The 17,554-nt window shown below is 46.0% G+C and overlaps 1 protein-coding gene across 8 annotated transcripts in view; it reads right to left on the bottom strand.

Annotated features, from left to right (window-relative positions):
* The window catches only part of Myo7b (myosin VIIB), a 100,433-nt gene that overhangs the window by 16,925 nt on the left and 65,954 nt on the right, over positions 1-17,554 (bottom strand). For all 8 annotated transcript variants that reach the window (XM_087198501.1, XM_087198486.1, XM_021266307.2 and 5 more), the window contains 8 exons: positions 17,390-17,484; positions 9,845-9,929; positions 8,197-8,442; positions 6,829-7,002; positions 5,855-6,064; positions 5,575-5,742; positions 3,876-3,953; positions 3,620-3,747 (listed from right to left, as the gene is read on the bottom strand). In XM_087198501.1, the coding sequence (XP_087054627.1) occupies positions 3,620-3,747; positions 3,876-3,953; positions 5,575-5,742; positions 5,855-6,064; positions 6,829-7,002; positions 8,197-8,442; positions 9,845-9,929; positions 17,390-17,484 (1,184 nt within the window). The remainder of the gene's footprint in view (positions 1-3,619; positions 3,748-3,875; positions 3,954-5,574; positions 5,743-5,854; positions 6,065-6,828; positions 7,003-8,196; positions 8,443-9,844; positions 9,930-17,389; positions 17,485-17,554) is intronic.

The following is a 17,554-nucleotide window of genomic DNA, read 5'->3' as shown; positions in this document are numbered from 1 at the left end:
GCATCCCTCTTGTCTCCTCTTGGTGAGGGGCTCTCCTGGACCCTTCCTCACAAAAGGGCTCCCTTAGCCTCTCAGTCCCCAAGCATCCAGAAGCCAGCACCTCCCCTCGTTTTCAGCAGTGTGCTTGTGAATGTCTGTCCACCAATTTTCCTGGCTTCTCTGCATTTGCTGTCTTCTGTGGTGTGAATGTTCCCACCAAAGCCAATTTTAAGTTGTCACTGTGACATTTCTGAACACAGAATTGGAAAGAGATGCACACAACTGGCTCTTGAAAGCTGGTAAGGGCCAACCCCAGCACCGTTCCTCTCTCTAATCCACAGGCACCACAATCAACCATGTACCCCGCCTGGAAATCTGGGAGTCATCCTAAACTTCTCCTGTCCCTGTATCTTCTACATCCCATCAACCACCATGTCCTACCACCTGTCTCCTGGATGTCTTTCCTGTTGCCTGAGCCATTCCTCACAAGCTGTCTCTAGACCTCTGTCACAGCCCCTTCTCAGCCCCCCACTCCCAGGCTCTACTCTCCACGTTGTTGCCAGAGAGATTTGTCTGGGAATTGTATTTGACTGTGGTCTTCTCCTTAAAACTTTCCCCCACTGGCCTTAGAATTGAACCCAGATCCATGGCCTAACTGTGACAAACCACTCAGAACCGCAGACCCTTATGGCGGTGTGAAGGCTCTGAGGCCTACTCATCTGGCTGGTGAACACCCTTCCTCCTTCCTGCATCCCCTCTCCCAGACCAGGCCTGGCCTGTCCTCCCACCTTGTTCAGGAGGGCATTAAGACTATTCCTTTTGTCACACCCCCTCTAGTTCTGAGCAGACCCCAATCTGAGCACACACTCTTGGGAGTTTCTTGGTCCTCTCATGCTGCCAGCCTTGGTTTGGATGAATGTCCCCACAAGGTCCATGTGGTAAAGGGCTGGTTGTCAGCCTGTGACACTCCTGGGAGGTGGTGGAACCTTCAGGAGGTGGGGCCCAGAAGGAGGAAGTTATGTCATTGGGGGTGTGTACTTGAAGGCACTATGAGGGCCCTGGCTCTGCCTCTCTTGGTTCTTTTTGCCTGGCCACTATGAAGAACAGCTTCTTTTTCCACATGCTCCAGCCATGATGTTCTGCTTCACCATGGGCCCCAAACAATAGGATCAAGTGACCATGGATAAAAACCATGAGCCAAAACATATCTTTCTTATAAAATTGATTGTCTTGGGTATTTTGTGATTGTCATGGAAAGCTGACTAACACAGCCCCAAACTAAAGGGTGAGTTCCTTGAAAATAGAGATATATTTTCTTCATCTCTGCATCCCTAAGCCTCAGGCCAGAGCCTCACCCTGAGCAAGTATGTAATGAGATATATCAAATGTGTGACAGATGTGGAACAGAGAATTTATTTTGTCTTGGAATTTGGTTAACACCTCAGATCCAAGGACAAATGGATGGTAGTATCCAACATTCTAAAGAGAGAAATTCTTATAGGGTTTCCTAAAAGATGGAAGAACCAGTTCACCACCACGGCACTAAGCCAAGAATTGGGAAGGTGACTCTGGGAAAGGACTTTATGGGTACAGAGAAATCTGTGGCTTGTTCCTACTACAAGTGACAGGGAAATGAGGGGACCCCAGGAGAGCTGCTGTTAGGATGGAGCTGCCTTCCAGATATGAGACCCATCTCCCTCCCATCTGAGGCAAGTTGAGCCCCAGAAGCCCACTGCACCCCACCTGTCCCCAGACCAAGGCACTGCAATGGAGTGTGGTGACAGAGTCCTTCCAAGATCTTGTCTTGTTGTTCCTGTAGTTGAGGACATACATGAATAAAAAGACTAGGGGCTGGTTCCTTCTAGGGAATCCTGAACCCATCACAAGAGGCAGGGTCTGGGAGCTGCACTCTTGTGGTGAGGCATATGAGAGCTTGACCATGAGGATGCCGTGGAAAGAGCTGACATCTGGGCATCTTGGTGGGGTCCCATACAAGTCTCATTATTCCAGGAGAATCAGCAGTAAAAGGCTGTAGGATGTTTCACTGGGGATGGAGTCAACAGGAGATCCCAAGGGATCAATGAAGTGTTGGCCCTGGCCGGACACCAGCACTGAGTTGCATTGCCTGTGGAGGTATCTGAAGAACCCATGATAATACCTCATTTGGACATAGCTTATGTATCTGCCATTTTGGAGGAGGTGGAGGCTGGTAAGGATTAACATGAGGGGAACTAGCAGCAGAGAACCCACGGAGGCTAGCACTTGGGTAGAGGGCCTGTCGTCTTACTGGTTTGAAGAAGCAGAGGGTAGAATTTGGGATTCCCAAGCAACATGAATGTGAGAGGGGTAATCCTGGTATGAAGAACTCCAGAGAAGAGTACGACATTTTGCATATAAATCTTTGCTGGCCCCGTGTCTGTGCATGATGAGGTAGACTCTGAGCAGACTAAAATAGCTGAATATGGATTCTACCTGCTGCTCACGATGAGACTGACACACTCTGAGTTCAGCCAAATTAATTGCCCTGAAACAAAAACTCCACACTTTGAAAGAACAGAATCCAGAGGCTCTAACTATATCACCTCAGTGTCCAGGATACAACCCAAAAGGCTGACATATGAGGAAACAGGAAAACATGACCATTCCCACGCAACACAGCTGCCAGTGGAGATGACTCCAGTGTGACCTGGATGTCAAAGTTTCAGAAAAGGCCTAAAAACTCCCGTAACTATGCTCAAGGACATAAAGGAAACTACATGCACAGCAAATGAACAAATAGGAAATCTTGGCAGATAAATATAATTATAAATGTCCAAGAAAACATAATAATACAGGTATAACTCAAATTATGATATCTGATATAAAAACCTACTGAGTGGGTGCAGCAGTAGATTGAGGAAGACAGATCAGTAAATTTGTTTGTTTTGTTTTGTTTTTTGGTACCGGGGATCAAACTCGGGTCCTTGTGCTTGCGAGGCAGGCAGCAGAACAACTGAGCTAAATCCCCAGCCCCAGATCAGTAAATTTGAAGATAGATCAACAGAAACTATACAACCTAAAGAACAGAGAAAAAAAGAAAGAAAAGACGAACAGACTCTAGAGACCTGAGGGACAGTAACATAAAGTTTTATGTAGGTTTAATTAGAGTTTGAAGGGTTTGGGAGAGAGAGGAGAAAGACAGAATATTTGAAGAATAATGGGCAATATTTCCCAGTTTTTGGTTAAAAATAATAAAATAAGCAACCCCCTGAATACTGTAGTCTTTCCCATAAAGTAGTATACTTTTTCTTAGAATTTATATGAAAAACTAAAGCAAACAGCATATAAAGCATATGTATATTACATACAATGTAAATGAGGAACTTGCTCATTTTCAGAGTCCTGCACTAAAGCCAAGATGAATCACCAGCCTGCAATAAATCTGTTTTCCTAAAACTGGGTTTTATGCATGGGTTTTCTTAATGTACAGCAAGCAGAGAATGCTTGGTGGCTATAACTTCTGCTGTCCTAGACTGAGGCTGCAGGCCCCAGGCCAGGGAATAGGAGGAGGAGGGGGGTTTCTTGGGGACAGAGGAGGAGGCTGGGAGCCAGGGGGGAAGCTGGTGCTCTGAGGAAGGGTGGGTTAGCAGTGGGGACTGACCTGAGGCCAGGTCGAAGGATGGCGTAGCCCACAATGAAGTGCACCTTCTCCAGGTTGGACATAGGTCTGTCTGAGATGGGGCCATCGGGGTTGAACGCTTCCTCTCCGGTGCCCAGCTGGCTAGCCACCTTGAAGCCCAAAGAGGTTTGTTAGGACAGCTGCCATTCTCCCCATTTGCCAAGGAGAACCTGACATACAGGGGTGGAAGCAATAGCCACGAACTCGGAAGCAGGCTGGGCCCCTGCCCCAGGCTCACCTGGCCTGTGATCCGGGAGGACCGCTTCAGCTTCATGGAGGAGATGTCCTTGGTCCCTCTATCCCTGTGGCTCAGTCTCTGTGGAGACACAGGCAACAGGAGAAGGGAGCCTGGGTGGTCCCTCAGTGCTACTGACCCTCCAGCCACCTAGTGTGGAGCAAGCGTCCCTGTCACCCAGATGTTCCTGGCCTGATTTACAAAGCTGCTGAGGAAAGGTTTGCCGGCAGCCATTAGGGTCTGTGATCTCCTTAGGCCAAGGTCATACCTTGTCATGAAAATAATGTGCTGCCCAAATTAGAGCTCAGTATGGGCCTGGGCATCAGCTTCTGGTTGGGGCAAAGCTGGTTTGGGGCACACAACTGAATGTGCAACATTGGCAGGCACACTCTGGGAGGTGGGTAGGCTTGTGGCCCAGGGCTTTGTTAGTGGGTCACATGTGCAGGCAGGAAAACCTGAGATCTACCTGAGAAGTCATTCTGTAGCCTCTGTGTCACCTCCAGGGGTTTAGTGTGGCCATGCTGCCTCTCAGAGCCTCTTCCCTGAGGGGCCGCCAGCCTCCAAGGTGACCTCTGGGGGCACCTACTCTTGACATTGTTGCCCTCTGTGCTCTGTTACTTCCATGCCTGGACACTGAGTCTTCTTTCTGCTCTCCTGCCTGGATCATTCTTTCTGGGGGAAGCTGTGCTGTGAGGCAGCTCTGTGGAGAGGTCCTTGTGCCAGGAATAGAGGCCTCCTAACAGCAGCCATAGGAGTGGCCGTCTTGAGAGTAGACCTTCCACCCCAGTCACACCTCAGGTGACACCAGCTCTGGGTGACATGTTCACAGCAACCTCATGAGAGACTCTGACCCAGAACTAACCAGCAAAGCTGATCCTGACTATCAGAAACCATGTAAATTATAGCTATGTGCTATTTTGGGGGCTTAACATGTCACCCAGCAATAGATCCTTAGCACTCTGGTGGAGGCTGTGGCTCCAGAGGTCAGGGGAGAGGGCCTGCACTGGGCCCTGGCATGGCCTGTGACTGGGCTGCAGACTTCTGTGTAATCAGTGCATGGGGTACGCAGCATCTTGCAGCTGATGGCCAGAGTGCCCTGACTGCTGCGCATCCCTCTGGTGAGCTCCCTCGAGGAGATTTCCTCATGGAACTAGGTCTTGCCAAGCACTCTGACCAGAAATGGATGCAAATGAACCTTCCAGCAGAGAGCACAACTAAATGAGAGACAGGAATGTGGTCTCTGAATCCAGCAAGCTGGGTGCAAAGCCAGTTCTCATGAGCACCCTCACCGTGACTTGGGGGAAGTCACTTCACTTCTCCACTTCACCAGCTATACATAAACATATTAACCCCTACCTTGTAAGGTTGGCCCAGCTGGGAAATGAACAAAGAGGAGCAACAGCCACATAGCAGGTGGTCAATCAACAACGATGTTGGTTGGTATTATTATTGTTGTACACATTTGAATTTGGCTCAAGTCAAACCCAATATTCAGAGCCCAGGGGACTCTCTCTATTAACGACTGGATAATTCAAACTATCCTGGGTGTGATTCTTAACTCACCAAGTCTCAAGTATAATTCAAGACTGAGCATGCCCAGGTGCCCCAGCTTGGGCTGGCTCTGGATGATACTTAGGAGAGGGACCTATGTCCGTCTCTCCATCCTGCCCACACCCCCAGCCACGACCCTCACACCACTCACCTGCACAGGCCCAGTGTGCTGTGCGCCCTGGGCCATGCCCTCCTGACCCAGCCTGTCATGGATCTGTGGCATTACTGGGCTGCCCCGAAGGCTGTTCTTGGCGTACAGCACTGGCTCTGGAAGGTCACCCATAAACCTCAGGATGATGGTCCACACAGCCAGAGCAGCCTGGTGGGGGGCAGACAGAGGGCTGACTGGAGCCAGAGCACCTTCTCTCTGAACCTCGGCTCGGGGTTCTAGGGGAGACTGAGCCACTGTGAACCAGGGAACAACTGGGTACCGAGTAGTCAGTGTTGTCATCGTGGTAGAGCAGTGGGTAGCGGAGAAGCCGCCGGATGTGTGTGTGGCTGGCTGACTTCTGGAAGTAAGTCACGGCGAACTTGTGAAAGGAGTACTCTGCCAGGTCATCCATGTCTTCCTTCGGCTCCTCCACCATGGGGACTGTGTCCAGGTCAATCTCGGGGAGTTTGGGGGTCTTGGTTTCCAGATCCTGGGGACCGTGAGGGAGGAAAGGTGGGTGTCCTTTTAGATATCAGCTGAAACTTCAGCTAGCTGTCCAGCAAAGTGAGCAGTGCTGGGGCTCAGGGAGCCTGGGAAGACTCCATCTGGGTATCGCCAGGTGCAGAGGCGTGTACCTGGACCTGGGATTGAGCCCTCCCCCAACTCCCACACTTGGTGGGGGGCAGTGGGCTGCTGTCATAGTCTTGACTCTTCTGCCCCGCAGACATGAGCCATCTATAGCTACCCCCCAGCCCTCCTCTCTGCCTCCCTGCAGGCCCAGCAGGGCCGGGCAGTGCTCCTCTTGAGGAGGTGATCCCAGCTGCCCCACTACACAGAGACCTTGAGCACTGAGAGGAAGGCAGTGTGAGGGTCCCCAGGGCTCAGAACCCAGAGTGGGGTGGGATAAGGGTCCACAGCACAGTGCTGGATGCAGCTCCTGCCCTGCCACTGCCCTCACCCTACATCCTGCTGCCTCAGTTTTATCCTCTGCATTTTGGCTCCCTGGTCACATGTGCACAGCAGCAGTCTGCAGGGCTCCAGGCACATGTGGAAGGTGCTGCCTGGCTGAAGCAGCCCTGTGGGGGCTCTAGGAAGTCTTGCAGGGGAGCAAGCTGCCTGGCTCTGAAGGGTCTGACCACTCAGCTGCCTGTCTGCTCTTTGTGTGACCACACAGGGAACAGAATTCACTTGACTGCTCACTGTGGCAGACTTTCCAGGAGCCAAGGGCCCAGCCCCCATCCAGGGCTGTCTTACCTCAAAGCGTGCTGGGGCCTGGCCTTCCTGGCCTCCAAGCATGGATGGGAGGAAGCCAAACACTTTCTCCACCATCTCTGTGTCAGTGACAGTGTCATATATGGACTTGCTGCGCTTCTTGGTGGGGAGAGCACTTTGGTTCTTCTGCTCTTCAGCTGGGATGATCACAGGTCCCTGCACACATACCCCATGGGAAGACTGTGACCTACAGGCTGGGCTAAAAGGGTCCCACTCTGTCTACTCTCACATGACAAATATCTTCCAGAAGCCTGGTAAACCCTGTCCTAGTACCATTTGTCCAAGGCAATAAGATCTAGGGTGAGTGGAAATCAGCCAGGAGTTTTCATTTCACAGTGATAATCAGAGGTCTGGAGAGAGGTGAAATTGTTGGCCTGATCCCTGCAGCACCACCTCAAACTCCAGGAAGCCCCAAACCACCTCTTGCGTCCTTTCATTCGCAGGGTCTTTCAGGAAAAGTCCAGGCCTGTACTAAGGAGTACACAGGTCAGAGTGCCCTGCAGCCAGGCTGGGGTTGCCAGAGCAGAAGCATTCTGCTGACTTGTCTGAGGGTCTGCTTCTCACTTGGCCTGTCCATTGCCCTGGTACTTTATGCGGTAGACCTAATTTTCATCTATGGGGCAGAGGCAAATGTCACCCAGCCCCTTTGCCTTATCACAACACCAAACGAGCCAAATGAAAAGCAATAAGGTTAAGTCTAGAATAATTTATAGCGGGTACGAGATTGTGTAAGAGTGAGATTTCAAAATGCAGGAGCATGCTTCTTGGAACTAGTCTGATGGTCCCTACCCTCCCAACCTCCCAGAAAAATGAATGGCTCCTCTTGGTGTTTCTCTGTCACCTGAGCTATCACACAGCCCCGTGCCCAGGGCTCTGCTCTCCTACGTGGAACCATGGCCTCCTACAGCTCATCTGGCCCAAGTTTTCTGTGCCTTCCAGGAAACTTTCCCTGCCAAGAAATTGTCCCCAAGGTTTAGTAAAGGGAAAGGAATGAAGAGTTTCACTTCCGGATTACAGGTATAAGGCTGTCCTCCTCCGCTGCTGCCTGTTTATGCTACATTCTACAAAGTCCTGGGTGGTAGCTGAGTCTTCCCAGATGGTGTGATGGCCCCTGCCCTACTGACTTGGGACAAGGAGAAGAAAGAGGTGCCTCTTGTACTATCTTAATGGCAGCCCAGGTATTGCTTAGTATGACTTCTGTATTCTTGCTGTGGTCTTGAGAAACTGAAACAGATTTAAACATCTTAGCTTGAAAGTGTGGACTTTCAAAAGGGGACTTTGATAAGAGCTTTTCATTGCCACTCTCTCCTCCCACTTACCCTTGCCCACCTGGGCTGCTGCCAGTCCCACCTGTTCAAAGGCTGGATGAGCACCCACACTGGCTTTCTGCCTCTGGAAGCACCGCCGAGCAGCCATGCCCCGGGTGTGTGCCTGGATGACCACCACTGCCCTCCTCTTAGCCTGGACTTGCTTCCGCACCAGGTAGCCCCTGCAGCGGGCCTGCAGTTGCACCATCCTCTGCCGCATGGCCTGGAACTGTCTCGCCAGTATGTGGCTCTGGGCAATGGCCTGCAGGCGTTCAAAGCCCACCAGGATCTGTGGGGAGAGGAGAGAAGAGGGCTCAGAACCAGAAGGCCTTTCTTTTTTTTTTTTAATTAATTTTATTGGTACCCTTTAGATATACAATATAATGACATTTATCATTGGAAATGTGCAACTTTACATAATCCCTCTTGGTTCTTATTCTTTCCCCCTTCCCCTGCCCTCCCTTCAACCCCTCCATCCCTCGCTATTTACAAAGACTTTGTTTCCATTTTTTCATTTTCTCATATTAATTCCATTCCCTTCTTTCCTTTCTCCTCCCCCCTCCCCCTACTTCCCCTTTCCCTTTGCCCCCTTTACCAGAAAGCCTTTCTAAGGAACACTAAGGCAGTTCCCAGGGGACCTGGAAAGTTAGCTTGACAGTCATCTGCTTCTTGGGAGAGGGCCAGTGCTACATATGAGCATGAGCCTACGAAGTGAATTACTATTTGTAAAGTCCTTAGAAAAGAGCCTGCTATGCAGGGAAGTACTAACTAAGCATTTGTTAAATCCTAAAGTGGCCTCCTGAGGGCCAGAAAGAAAGAATAGGCTTGGGTCTGACATGGGCAATTCTATTTCAGAGCTTTTCTTTTCATTGATACTGCCAGCCAAGTTCAGCTACTGTGTCAGCCAAGGCTGGCAAACCTGTGGGCTGGGGAGAGGGTGTGGTTGGCTCCATCAAGCTCATCTCTGGGGGTCTTTAAAACAGAAGGAAAGCAGAAAGTGGATGAGTGGCCATATGTATGCTGCAAATGTCCCCAGGTCACAATAGTTCCTGAGCTCCTAGGATAAGCTTTGTTGGCTACTTAGAGATCAAGCCAGTCTGGGTCAGCTTAGGGGCCTGGAAGTCATGTAGATTCACATCCAGTATCAGCTCACTGCTTACTAACCATGTACTCTTGGGAACTCTACTGAACTCCTCCATGCCTCAGTTCCTTGACTTATAGGGTTGGTTTAATACTAAATAAAGCAACAGGCCCCAAGTAGCCTTTCCATACCCACTGGCCTCCATCACACACTATATGAACGTGGAACACAGAAATCTCTGGGGCCAATTTTGCTAATGAGACCATTTTATATCCTGGGCACAGTCATCACCACGATAAAGTCAAATGAAGCTCAAATGAGTGCAGCCACAGTTGCTCAGCATCATGTCGTTGCCTGCAAGTTGGGAAATAAAGAGTCCTGATCTCATTTCAGAGCAGGATTCCTCAGTCCTGCTTTGGAGATGTCCTGAGCTCTGTAGGAGAACATGAACATGGGCCTGAGATGACAGGTGCTGATGTCCATTACTGAAAATCTATATTTCATGTGTTAGGGATGGGACACTTCCTGCTTGATATCTCTACTCAGAGAAACAAACTCTTAAAATCTACCCACTTCTCCCAAAGGCCCAGGTTCCCAAGCTCTCTCTCACCATTTTGAAATTTCTTCTGTTGCAGTAGCCTCGCCACCTGGCCTGGAGGGTCACAGCTGCCTGCTTCTGCCTCAGGAACTCCTTCCTGGGGGAGAGGAGGGTGCAAGTAAGAGGCATGTAACAAGTCAGAGGATTGGAAAGCCTGTGAGGGCTGGGGAACTTATTTGGAAGGGAAGCGGGATAATAAACTGCTGGGGAGAGAGAATCCCTACAGTACCTTCTCAGAAGCCATTACAAACCAAATGGTCCACAGGCAGGTTAGGACATGAAATCTACTGGGAACAACCCAAATTTCAGAATGAAGACAGTATAGTTTTTAAAATAATCAAGAAGACCTTCCTTAACCCCCCCAGGATCTGTGAAGGAATAAAGTTCATTTCTAATATTTTGTTCCTTATCAAAACCCTCCTTATGGCCTCTTAGCCCAAGGCTGGACCGAGAGAAAAGGATCTGGATGTTGGGCTTTTGGGGGACAGAGACAGGTCCAGGTGAGTTCAGGCCATACAGATCATTCATTTGACAGTGGGATGAGTTTTCTTTTTCACTTCTAGTAACTTTTTCAGAGGATTTTCTTAAGTTTAGAACAGTAGACCACAACCATGCTAAAACCATCTAAAAAACTTCCACATTTATTGATGCCTGGGTTGCACCCAGTCCAATTAAGTCAGAACTTTTGATATTTGTTTAGTGTGTCTATAAACACACACACACACACACACACACACACACACACACACACACATGGCCCTCTGTATATACAGGTTCTGCCTCTACAGATTCAATCACCTGCAGGTTGAAAGTATTTGAATAAAAAAATTACATCTGCACTGAACCTATATAGAGCTTCTTTCTTGTCATGCATCATTCCCTAAATAACACTGTATAATAGCTATTTACATAGCATTTCCATTGTATTAGGAATTATAGGTAATCTAGACATTACTGAAATCATATAGGATAATGCATGTAGGTTACATGCAAATATTATACCATTTTATATAAGAGATATGAGCATCTATGGATATTGGATTACTGAATGGTGGAACTAACCCTCCAAAGATACTAAAGGATAACTATATATATTTAACTCCCCAGTATTCTAACAGAGTCAAAGTAAACAATTAAATAATCCCAAAATAAAGATAATCTATCTCCTTTCCAGTATCTATACAGCAGTTCCTAACTGAATATAGCTACCCTCCAGAGCACATTTGGAAAAGTCTAGAGATATTTTGGTTGTCACAATGGCAGGAAGGGTGGGAGAGGATGGTATTGACAGCCAGGGAGCAGAGGCTAGGAATTCTTCTAAACACCCTATAATGTACATGACTCTCCCAAAACAAAAATCATTCTATGGGGTAGGGCTGTTGTAGGTCAAGCACAAAGTGCAGGCTTAGCATGCATGAGGCCCTGTGTTCAATCCCCTTTACACATGCACACACACACACACACACACACACACACACACACACAGTCAAAAATGTTACTGAGAAGCCATGAATCTATCTTTTCTTTATCTCTTTTTGTCCAGTTTCATTGACTAGACCAGCAAAAGCATGGTGAAATATCAATGGTCATCACCTCCAAGAAGATGGGGTAGACGTACTTTGACCTAATCCTCCTGCTAAGTATAACTAAAATCCTTGGGCATTATATCAAAACAAACATAAGACAACTCTGAAAGCAGAGAAGAAAGCGGATCATGTAGGGACACCATACCTCAAGAAATGACACAACGGTAACTTCTTCAGGACTTCTTTTTGCCTCATCTACCCAAGCTAGAACTGAGGGACTCGGCAACCCAGAAACACCAAAAGATGTAGACCAAAAAGCCCCTAGAAGAGCATTTTCTCTCTACTCAAAGAATCAGGAAAGAGGTACCCTAGTAAGATAGAAAACTTAAAATAATAACCACTCTACTCCAGTGATACAATGCATAAGACAACTGCAGCACCACCCCACCTACACCAGGAAGTGTCATGTGGGGAGCTGAGACTTCTACCCTGACCAGCCTGTAATGAGGTGCACCTCCTGCCAAAGTCATGTCTGAGAAGGATGAAAAGGAAACCAGGATTTCCACCTGCGATGGCAGTTATGAGCCCATCCCCTAGTGTCAGTGGAGCCTCCAGGGATCGTAGACTTGACCCCTGCTGGACAGTAATGAGGCATCTTCCCTTCCATGCTGGGGTTGTATCAGAGGAGACCTAGTGGAAAGGCAGGTTTTTCACCTCTACCCCCTTGGTGTCAGGGGAGGCCATCTACCCAGCAGTAACAAAGTGCTCTCTGCCTTCCTGGTCAGACTCCCCAGCCTCAGCCAGCAGTAACAAGGAACCTGTGGCCACCTTGAGACTTGACAGAGGCCATGTGGAGAACCTGAGGTGATGGTAACAGATGGTACCTCACATGCCCCTGCCAAGTGGGGCCTGAGTGGAGAGGAAGCACCAAAAGCAGAATATTTAAAGACCCAAAGTTCTCATAATGCAATACCCAAAGTGTCCATATTTCAATCCAAAATCATTTATCATACTAAGAACCAGAAGAATTCAACTTGAAAAACAAAAGACAATAAATAGATGCCAACCCTGAAGTGACAGAGATGTCAACCATCATACAAAAATTCTGGAAGGGACAGGGAGGGCAAAGGGGATTTAAAAAAAGACCCAAACTGTAGTGTGTACATGTAACTCCTCCCTGAGATGACTGTAAACTGCATGAACTATAAGCATGTACTCATAAAATAAAATAAAAAATTTTAAAAGTTGCTCTGAAAAAAACAAAAAAAATGCTTCAAAGAGCAGTTGTGAACACAACCTGAAATAAACAGGAAAACAGAGTCTCTGTAAAGAAATAGAAGATACAAAAAAAAAAAAAGGGAAACTTTAGAACTGAAAAATACAATTGAAAAAAACCCCACCTAAATTGATGGGCCCAGCAACACGACAGAGATATCAGAGGAATAAATCAATGAGTTTGAAGACAGACCTGTAGAAATTACTCAAACTGAAGAACAAAAAGAAAATAAACTGAAGAAAGTGAACAGGGCCACAAGGCGTGGTGGCACATGCCTATAATCCCAGCTATTGGGAGCAGAGGCAGGAGGATCATTACGAGTTCGAGGCCAGGCTGGACTACACAGTGAGACTCAGAGAGAGAGAGAGAGAGAGAGAGAGAGAGAGAGAGGAGGGAGGGAGGGAGGGAGAACGGGATCCCAGGAACCAGAGCAACTATAATAAAAGGTCTAATATTTTTGTCATCAGAGTCCTGGAAAGAAAGGAGAGAGAGGTAGGGCTAAAAAAGTAATTAAAAGTGCCAGGGATTTAACTCAGTGGTTCCGCCGCCTGCCTCACAAGCGCAAGGACCCGAGTTCGATCCCTGGTACCAAAAAAACCAACCAACCAAACAAACAAAAACAATAACAATAAAAAAGTAATTAAAGAAATGATAGTCAAAATGCTCATAAATTGGGCAAGAGACACAAACTTATAGATGAGAAGCTGAAAAAACTAAAAACCAAATAAATCCACATGCCAAATTTCTGAAAACCAAAGGCAATAAAACCTTGAGAGCAATGAAAAAGAAACAGCACACTATCTTAGGAGGAAAACAATTCAAAAGACACCAGATTTCTTATCAGAAACTGAGGCAGCCAGCAAGAAGTGGCACAACCTCTCCCAAGCATCTGAAGGAAGGAATGTCAATAGAGCTTCATATGCAGCAACATAAAAGGGAGATCAAGACATTCTCAGGTGGAGGAAGAGGAAGAGAACTGAGAGTAGACCTGCTCTAGAAGGATGACTGAAGAAAGTCCTCTGAATAGAAAAGAAACAATGAAAGAAGAAACCTTGGAATGTCAGGAAGGAGAAAAGAATAATAAGCAATAATATGGGCAAATAAAATTTCCTGTCTTCCTGAGTTTGCTAAAATGTATTTAATAATCAGGCAAAATTTGTAACATTCTCTGATGTGGTTCTAAATGTATGTAGAGAAAATATTTGAGAAAATTATATTACAAATGGGAAAGGACAAACAGATATAAAAGGTTTCTATACTTCATTTGAAGTATATAATGAATATAGTAACAGTAATATGTAATAACTAACACATAATACCTAAAGCAATCACTTAAAAGGATATGCTTTAACACACCATGCATAAATCAAAATGGAATCCTAAAGAAATATTTAAATAACCCTCAGAAAGGTAGAAAAACACCCAGGAAAATAAAAACAGAAAACAAAAATAAAATGGGAGACGGAAGCTCCAAGATGTGAATAACTGCATTAAAGTTAAAAGGCCTAAATACACTAATTAAAAGACAGAAATTGGCAGGATGGATTAAAAATCATGACCCAATTACATACTATCCATGAAAAACTCACTAAAAGTGTACTAATGTAAGTAGGCTGAAAGCAAAAGGATGAAAAATGTTATCATGCAAATAGTAATCAAACAAGAGTGGCTACATATATGTCAGGTAAAGCAGTCTTCACAGCAAAGAAAACAATTCAAGATAGAGAAGGCAATTACATGAGTATAAAAATGTGTATTCAAAAAATAAAAACATAAAAAAAATGTGTATTCACCAGGAAGACACTGAACCCTAAATGTGTGTGCATCTAAAAACAGAGCTACAAAACAGAAGAAGCAAAAACTAATAAAAGTAAAATGATAAAGGCAAATCACAGTTGTAGTGGGACAGCTCAACACTACTCAACAACTGATAGGACAATTAGACAGAATATTAATAAGAATGTGGAGTTTAACTCCACTACCAACCAACAAGACCTATTTGACATTCTTTTAGAATACTTCATCCAACAAAAGCAGAATATATGGGGTTTTTTTTCAAGCACCCTTTAGAATATACATATCAAGACAGACCACATCCTGGGTCATGAAGGAACTCTCAACATATTTAATAAAATTTAACATATATGGAATGCATCTCTGACCACAGTGGAATTAAACTACAAATCAATAACAGAAAGATAACAGGAAAATCTCCAAACACTTGGAAACTAAACAACATATTTCAGAAATAATCCATGGCCCAAAGGAGAAATTTTAAAAAATACACTGACTTAAAATGAAACTATATCATACCAAAATTAGTGAAACTCAGCTAAAGCAGTGCTGACAGAGAGAGTCATGTCATTTTACATTATAAAAATAAAAAAAAAACACTGAATAATGGTTAAGAATTGAATATTTTCTCCCAAGTGTGGGACACAGTGAAGATGTCTGCAGTCAGTGCTCTCTAATACTACTGGTAGTTCCAACTTGTATGATAAGGCAAGAAAAGGAAATAAAAGACACATAGACTGGAAAGGAAGAAAGAAAACTGTCCTTAGTTGCAGATGACATGGTTATCTACATTGGAAAGTTTTTAGACTCAAAACCAAAAAAAATGATTCATAAGAGGAAAATTTATCTACTAGACTTTATCAAAATTAAAAAGTTTTACTCTGCAAAGACCCTTTTAAGAGGAAGAAAAGATAAGCTATAGACTGGGAAAGAATATTTACATGCCACATAACCAACAAAGCACTAGTATCTAGAATATCTAAAGAACTTTCAAAGCTCAACAAACTAATTAGAAAATGGGCAAGCAATATATGCAGACATTTCACCAAAGAGAGTGCATACCTATGGCAAATAAGCACATAAAGGATGTTCAACTTCACTAGCCAAGGCGGGAATGTAAGCTGTGCCCACAATAGGACATCAGTATACACGCATCAGAGTAGCTGTGTGTGAATGGAGATAGCATCGATGCTGGTGAGGATGCAGAGAAACTGAATAATTCATACTTTGCCAGTGAGAACATGAAATGATACAGTCACTCTTGAAAACAGTTTGGTGGCTCCCCCCCACCCCTTCTCTCTTTGTACTGGGGATTGAACCCAGGGTCTTTGCACTGAGCTACATCCTCGGCTCTTTTTATTTCTTAGAAATAGGGTCTCAATAAATGACTAAGTTGACCAGGGTGAGCTGGAACTTGTGATGGATCCTCCTACCTGAGCCCCCCAGAGTGCTAGGATGACAGCATCTACATCCAGCTTGGAGGTTTCTTAAAAAATGAAACATGTTACTACCATTTGACCCAAGCATATCATTCTTGGACATTTCTCCCAGAGAAATAGCAACTTATGTTGACACAAAACTTTGCCTTCATTTTCTCATGCTGGAGTTTCCACCCTGCCTGTGGCTGGTGGGAAACAGTGCAGTGGAGCCGGGCAAATTCTGTGGGCATGATGAGGGCAGGGGCATCGCTGACCTGCTGAGATCCAGATGCAGTCAAGTGTCACTCTAACAAGAGGTTGTGCTCTGAAAAATGCACTGTTGGGCGATTTTACTCCTGTGCAAATCTGAGAGCGTACGGTTGATGTTTGCACAGCTTGAGGGTTGGGGTGCTGAGCCCTTGCACAGTCAAAAATCTGAATATAACTTCGGACTTCCTGAAACACCAACAGGAGGTGGCTACAAACTTATTACAACAGTACAGTGTGGGTTGGTTAATTTTATGCAGTTATTTAGACCTGCATGTTTCCATTTGTTTAAATTTCCCCTAATTGTGAATGGCACCATGATCTGTGTTTGTGTGAATACTTTTTTTTTTGAGACAGTGTCTCACTATGTAGTTCGGGCTGTCTTGAACCCACTATGTAGCCCAGGCTGGCCTTGAACTTGAGGCAATCCTGCTGTCTCAGCCTCCTGAGTGCTGAGATTATAGACATGTGCCCCAAGCCTGGCTTGTGTGCCTAAGTTTCACCTTTTAATAATAGATTTCTGTTTAACAGATGGTAGTAAATACATATTTTATGTTTACATGACATGCCTTTTTGTAATTTTTTGGATATTTCTAGGCTATGAGGTCCATCTATGTTCTTTTCAAATTGTCACAAATTTCCCAAAAAAATCCATATGTAAGTGGACCCCCACAGTTAAAAACTATGTTGTTTAAGGGTCAACTGTACTTATACAAAAGAAGAAAGCTGGGGATTTAGCTCAGCGGTTCCACCGCCTGCCTCACAAGCGCAAGGTCTTGAGTTTGATCCCAGGTACCAAAAAAAAGAAGATGGGTGTGATGTCACTAGGATACTGACACATACATAAAATGTGGTACCTGGCTGTGGTGCCTTCTTTCCGACCAGTGAACTGAGGCAAAGTTATGAGCATTTTTTTAACCTCTAAAACCAGACTACCTCACACCCCAAGCCCGGGTACTCTTTAAGATGATTAATTGAGCATCAAAATCATTTGGCTCACAATTCATGCTTTTGGGGGGTTTTTTTGGTACCAGCTGTCAAACTTGGGACCTTGCACTTGCAAGGCAGGCGGCGAAACCACTGAGCTAAATCCTCGGCCCTCACAACTCTTGTTTAGGGAGTGGTTTTTGTGTTTTCCAAACATTTTGATGAGACATTCTCTGGCCAACACAGGCTGCACTGTCCTGGTCAGGAGGTCTTGCGGCTCAGTTTCCCTCCCAAGCCTGCCCAGAGGACAGGTGCGTGGGCAGGGCGGGGGCAGAGGTGGGACCAGCACCTGTGTTTGTAGCCCCGAAGGACTCTCTGGATTCGGACTGCAGCTCTGTCCAGCGCCTGGCTCCTCTGTATCTCCAGCAGAGTGTCCTGGTGGTCCTGTGGGCAGGAACGACACCAATTGTGAGGCTGTCCCTGCCGCCATTCCCACAGTACCTGCCTGGGGCTA

The sequence above is a fragment of the Heterocephalus glaber genome, unplaced genomic scaffold (genome assembly GCF_053883595.1).
Source record: "Heterocephalus glaber isolate CG9 unplaced genomic scaffold, H.glaber_assembly_v1.0 deba00000347, whole genome shotgun sequence".
In the NCBI taxonomy this organism is placed as follows: domain Eukaryota; kingdom Metazoa; phylum Chordata; class Mammalia; order Rodentia; family Bathyergidae; genus Heterocephalus; species Heterocephalus glaber.
Note: the sequence above shows the minus strand (reverse complement) of the source record. Positions and strands in the feature narration are given on the sequence as shown.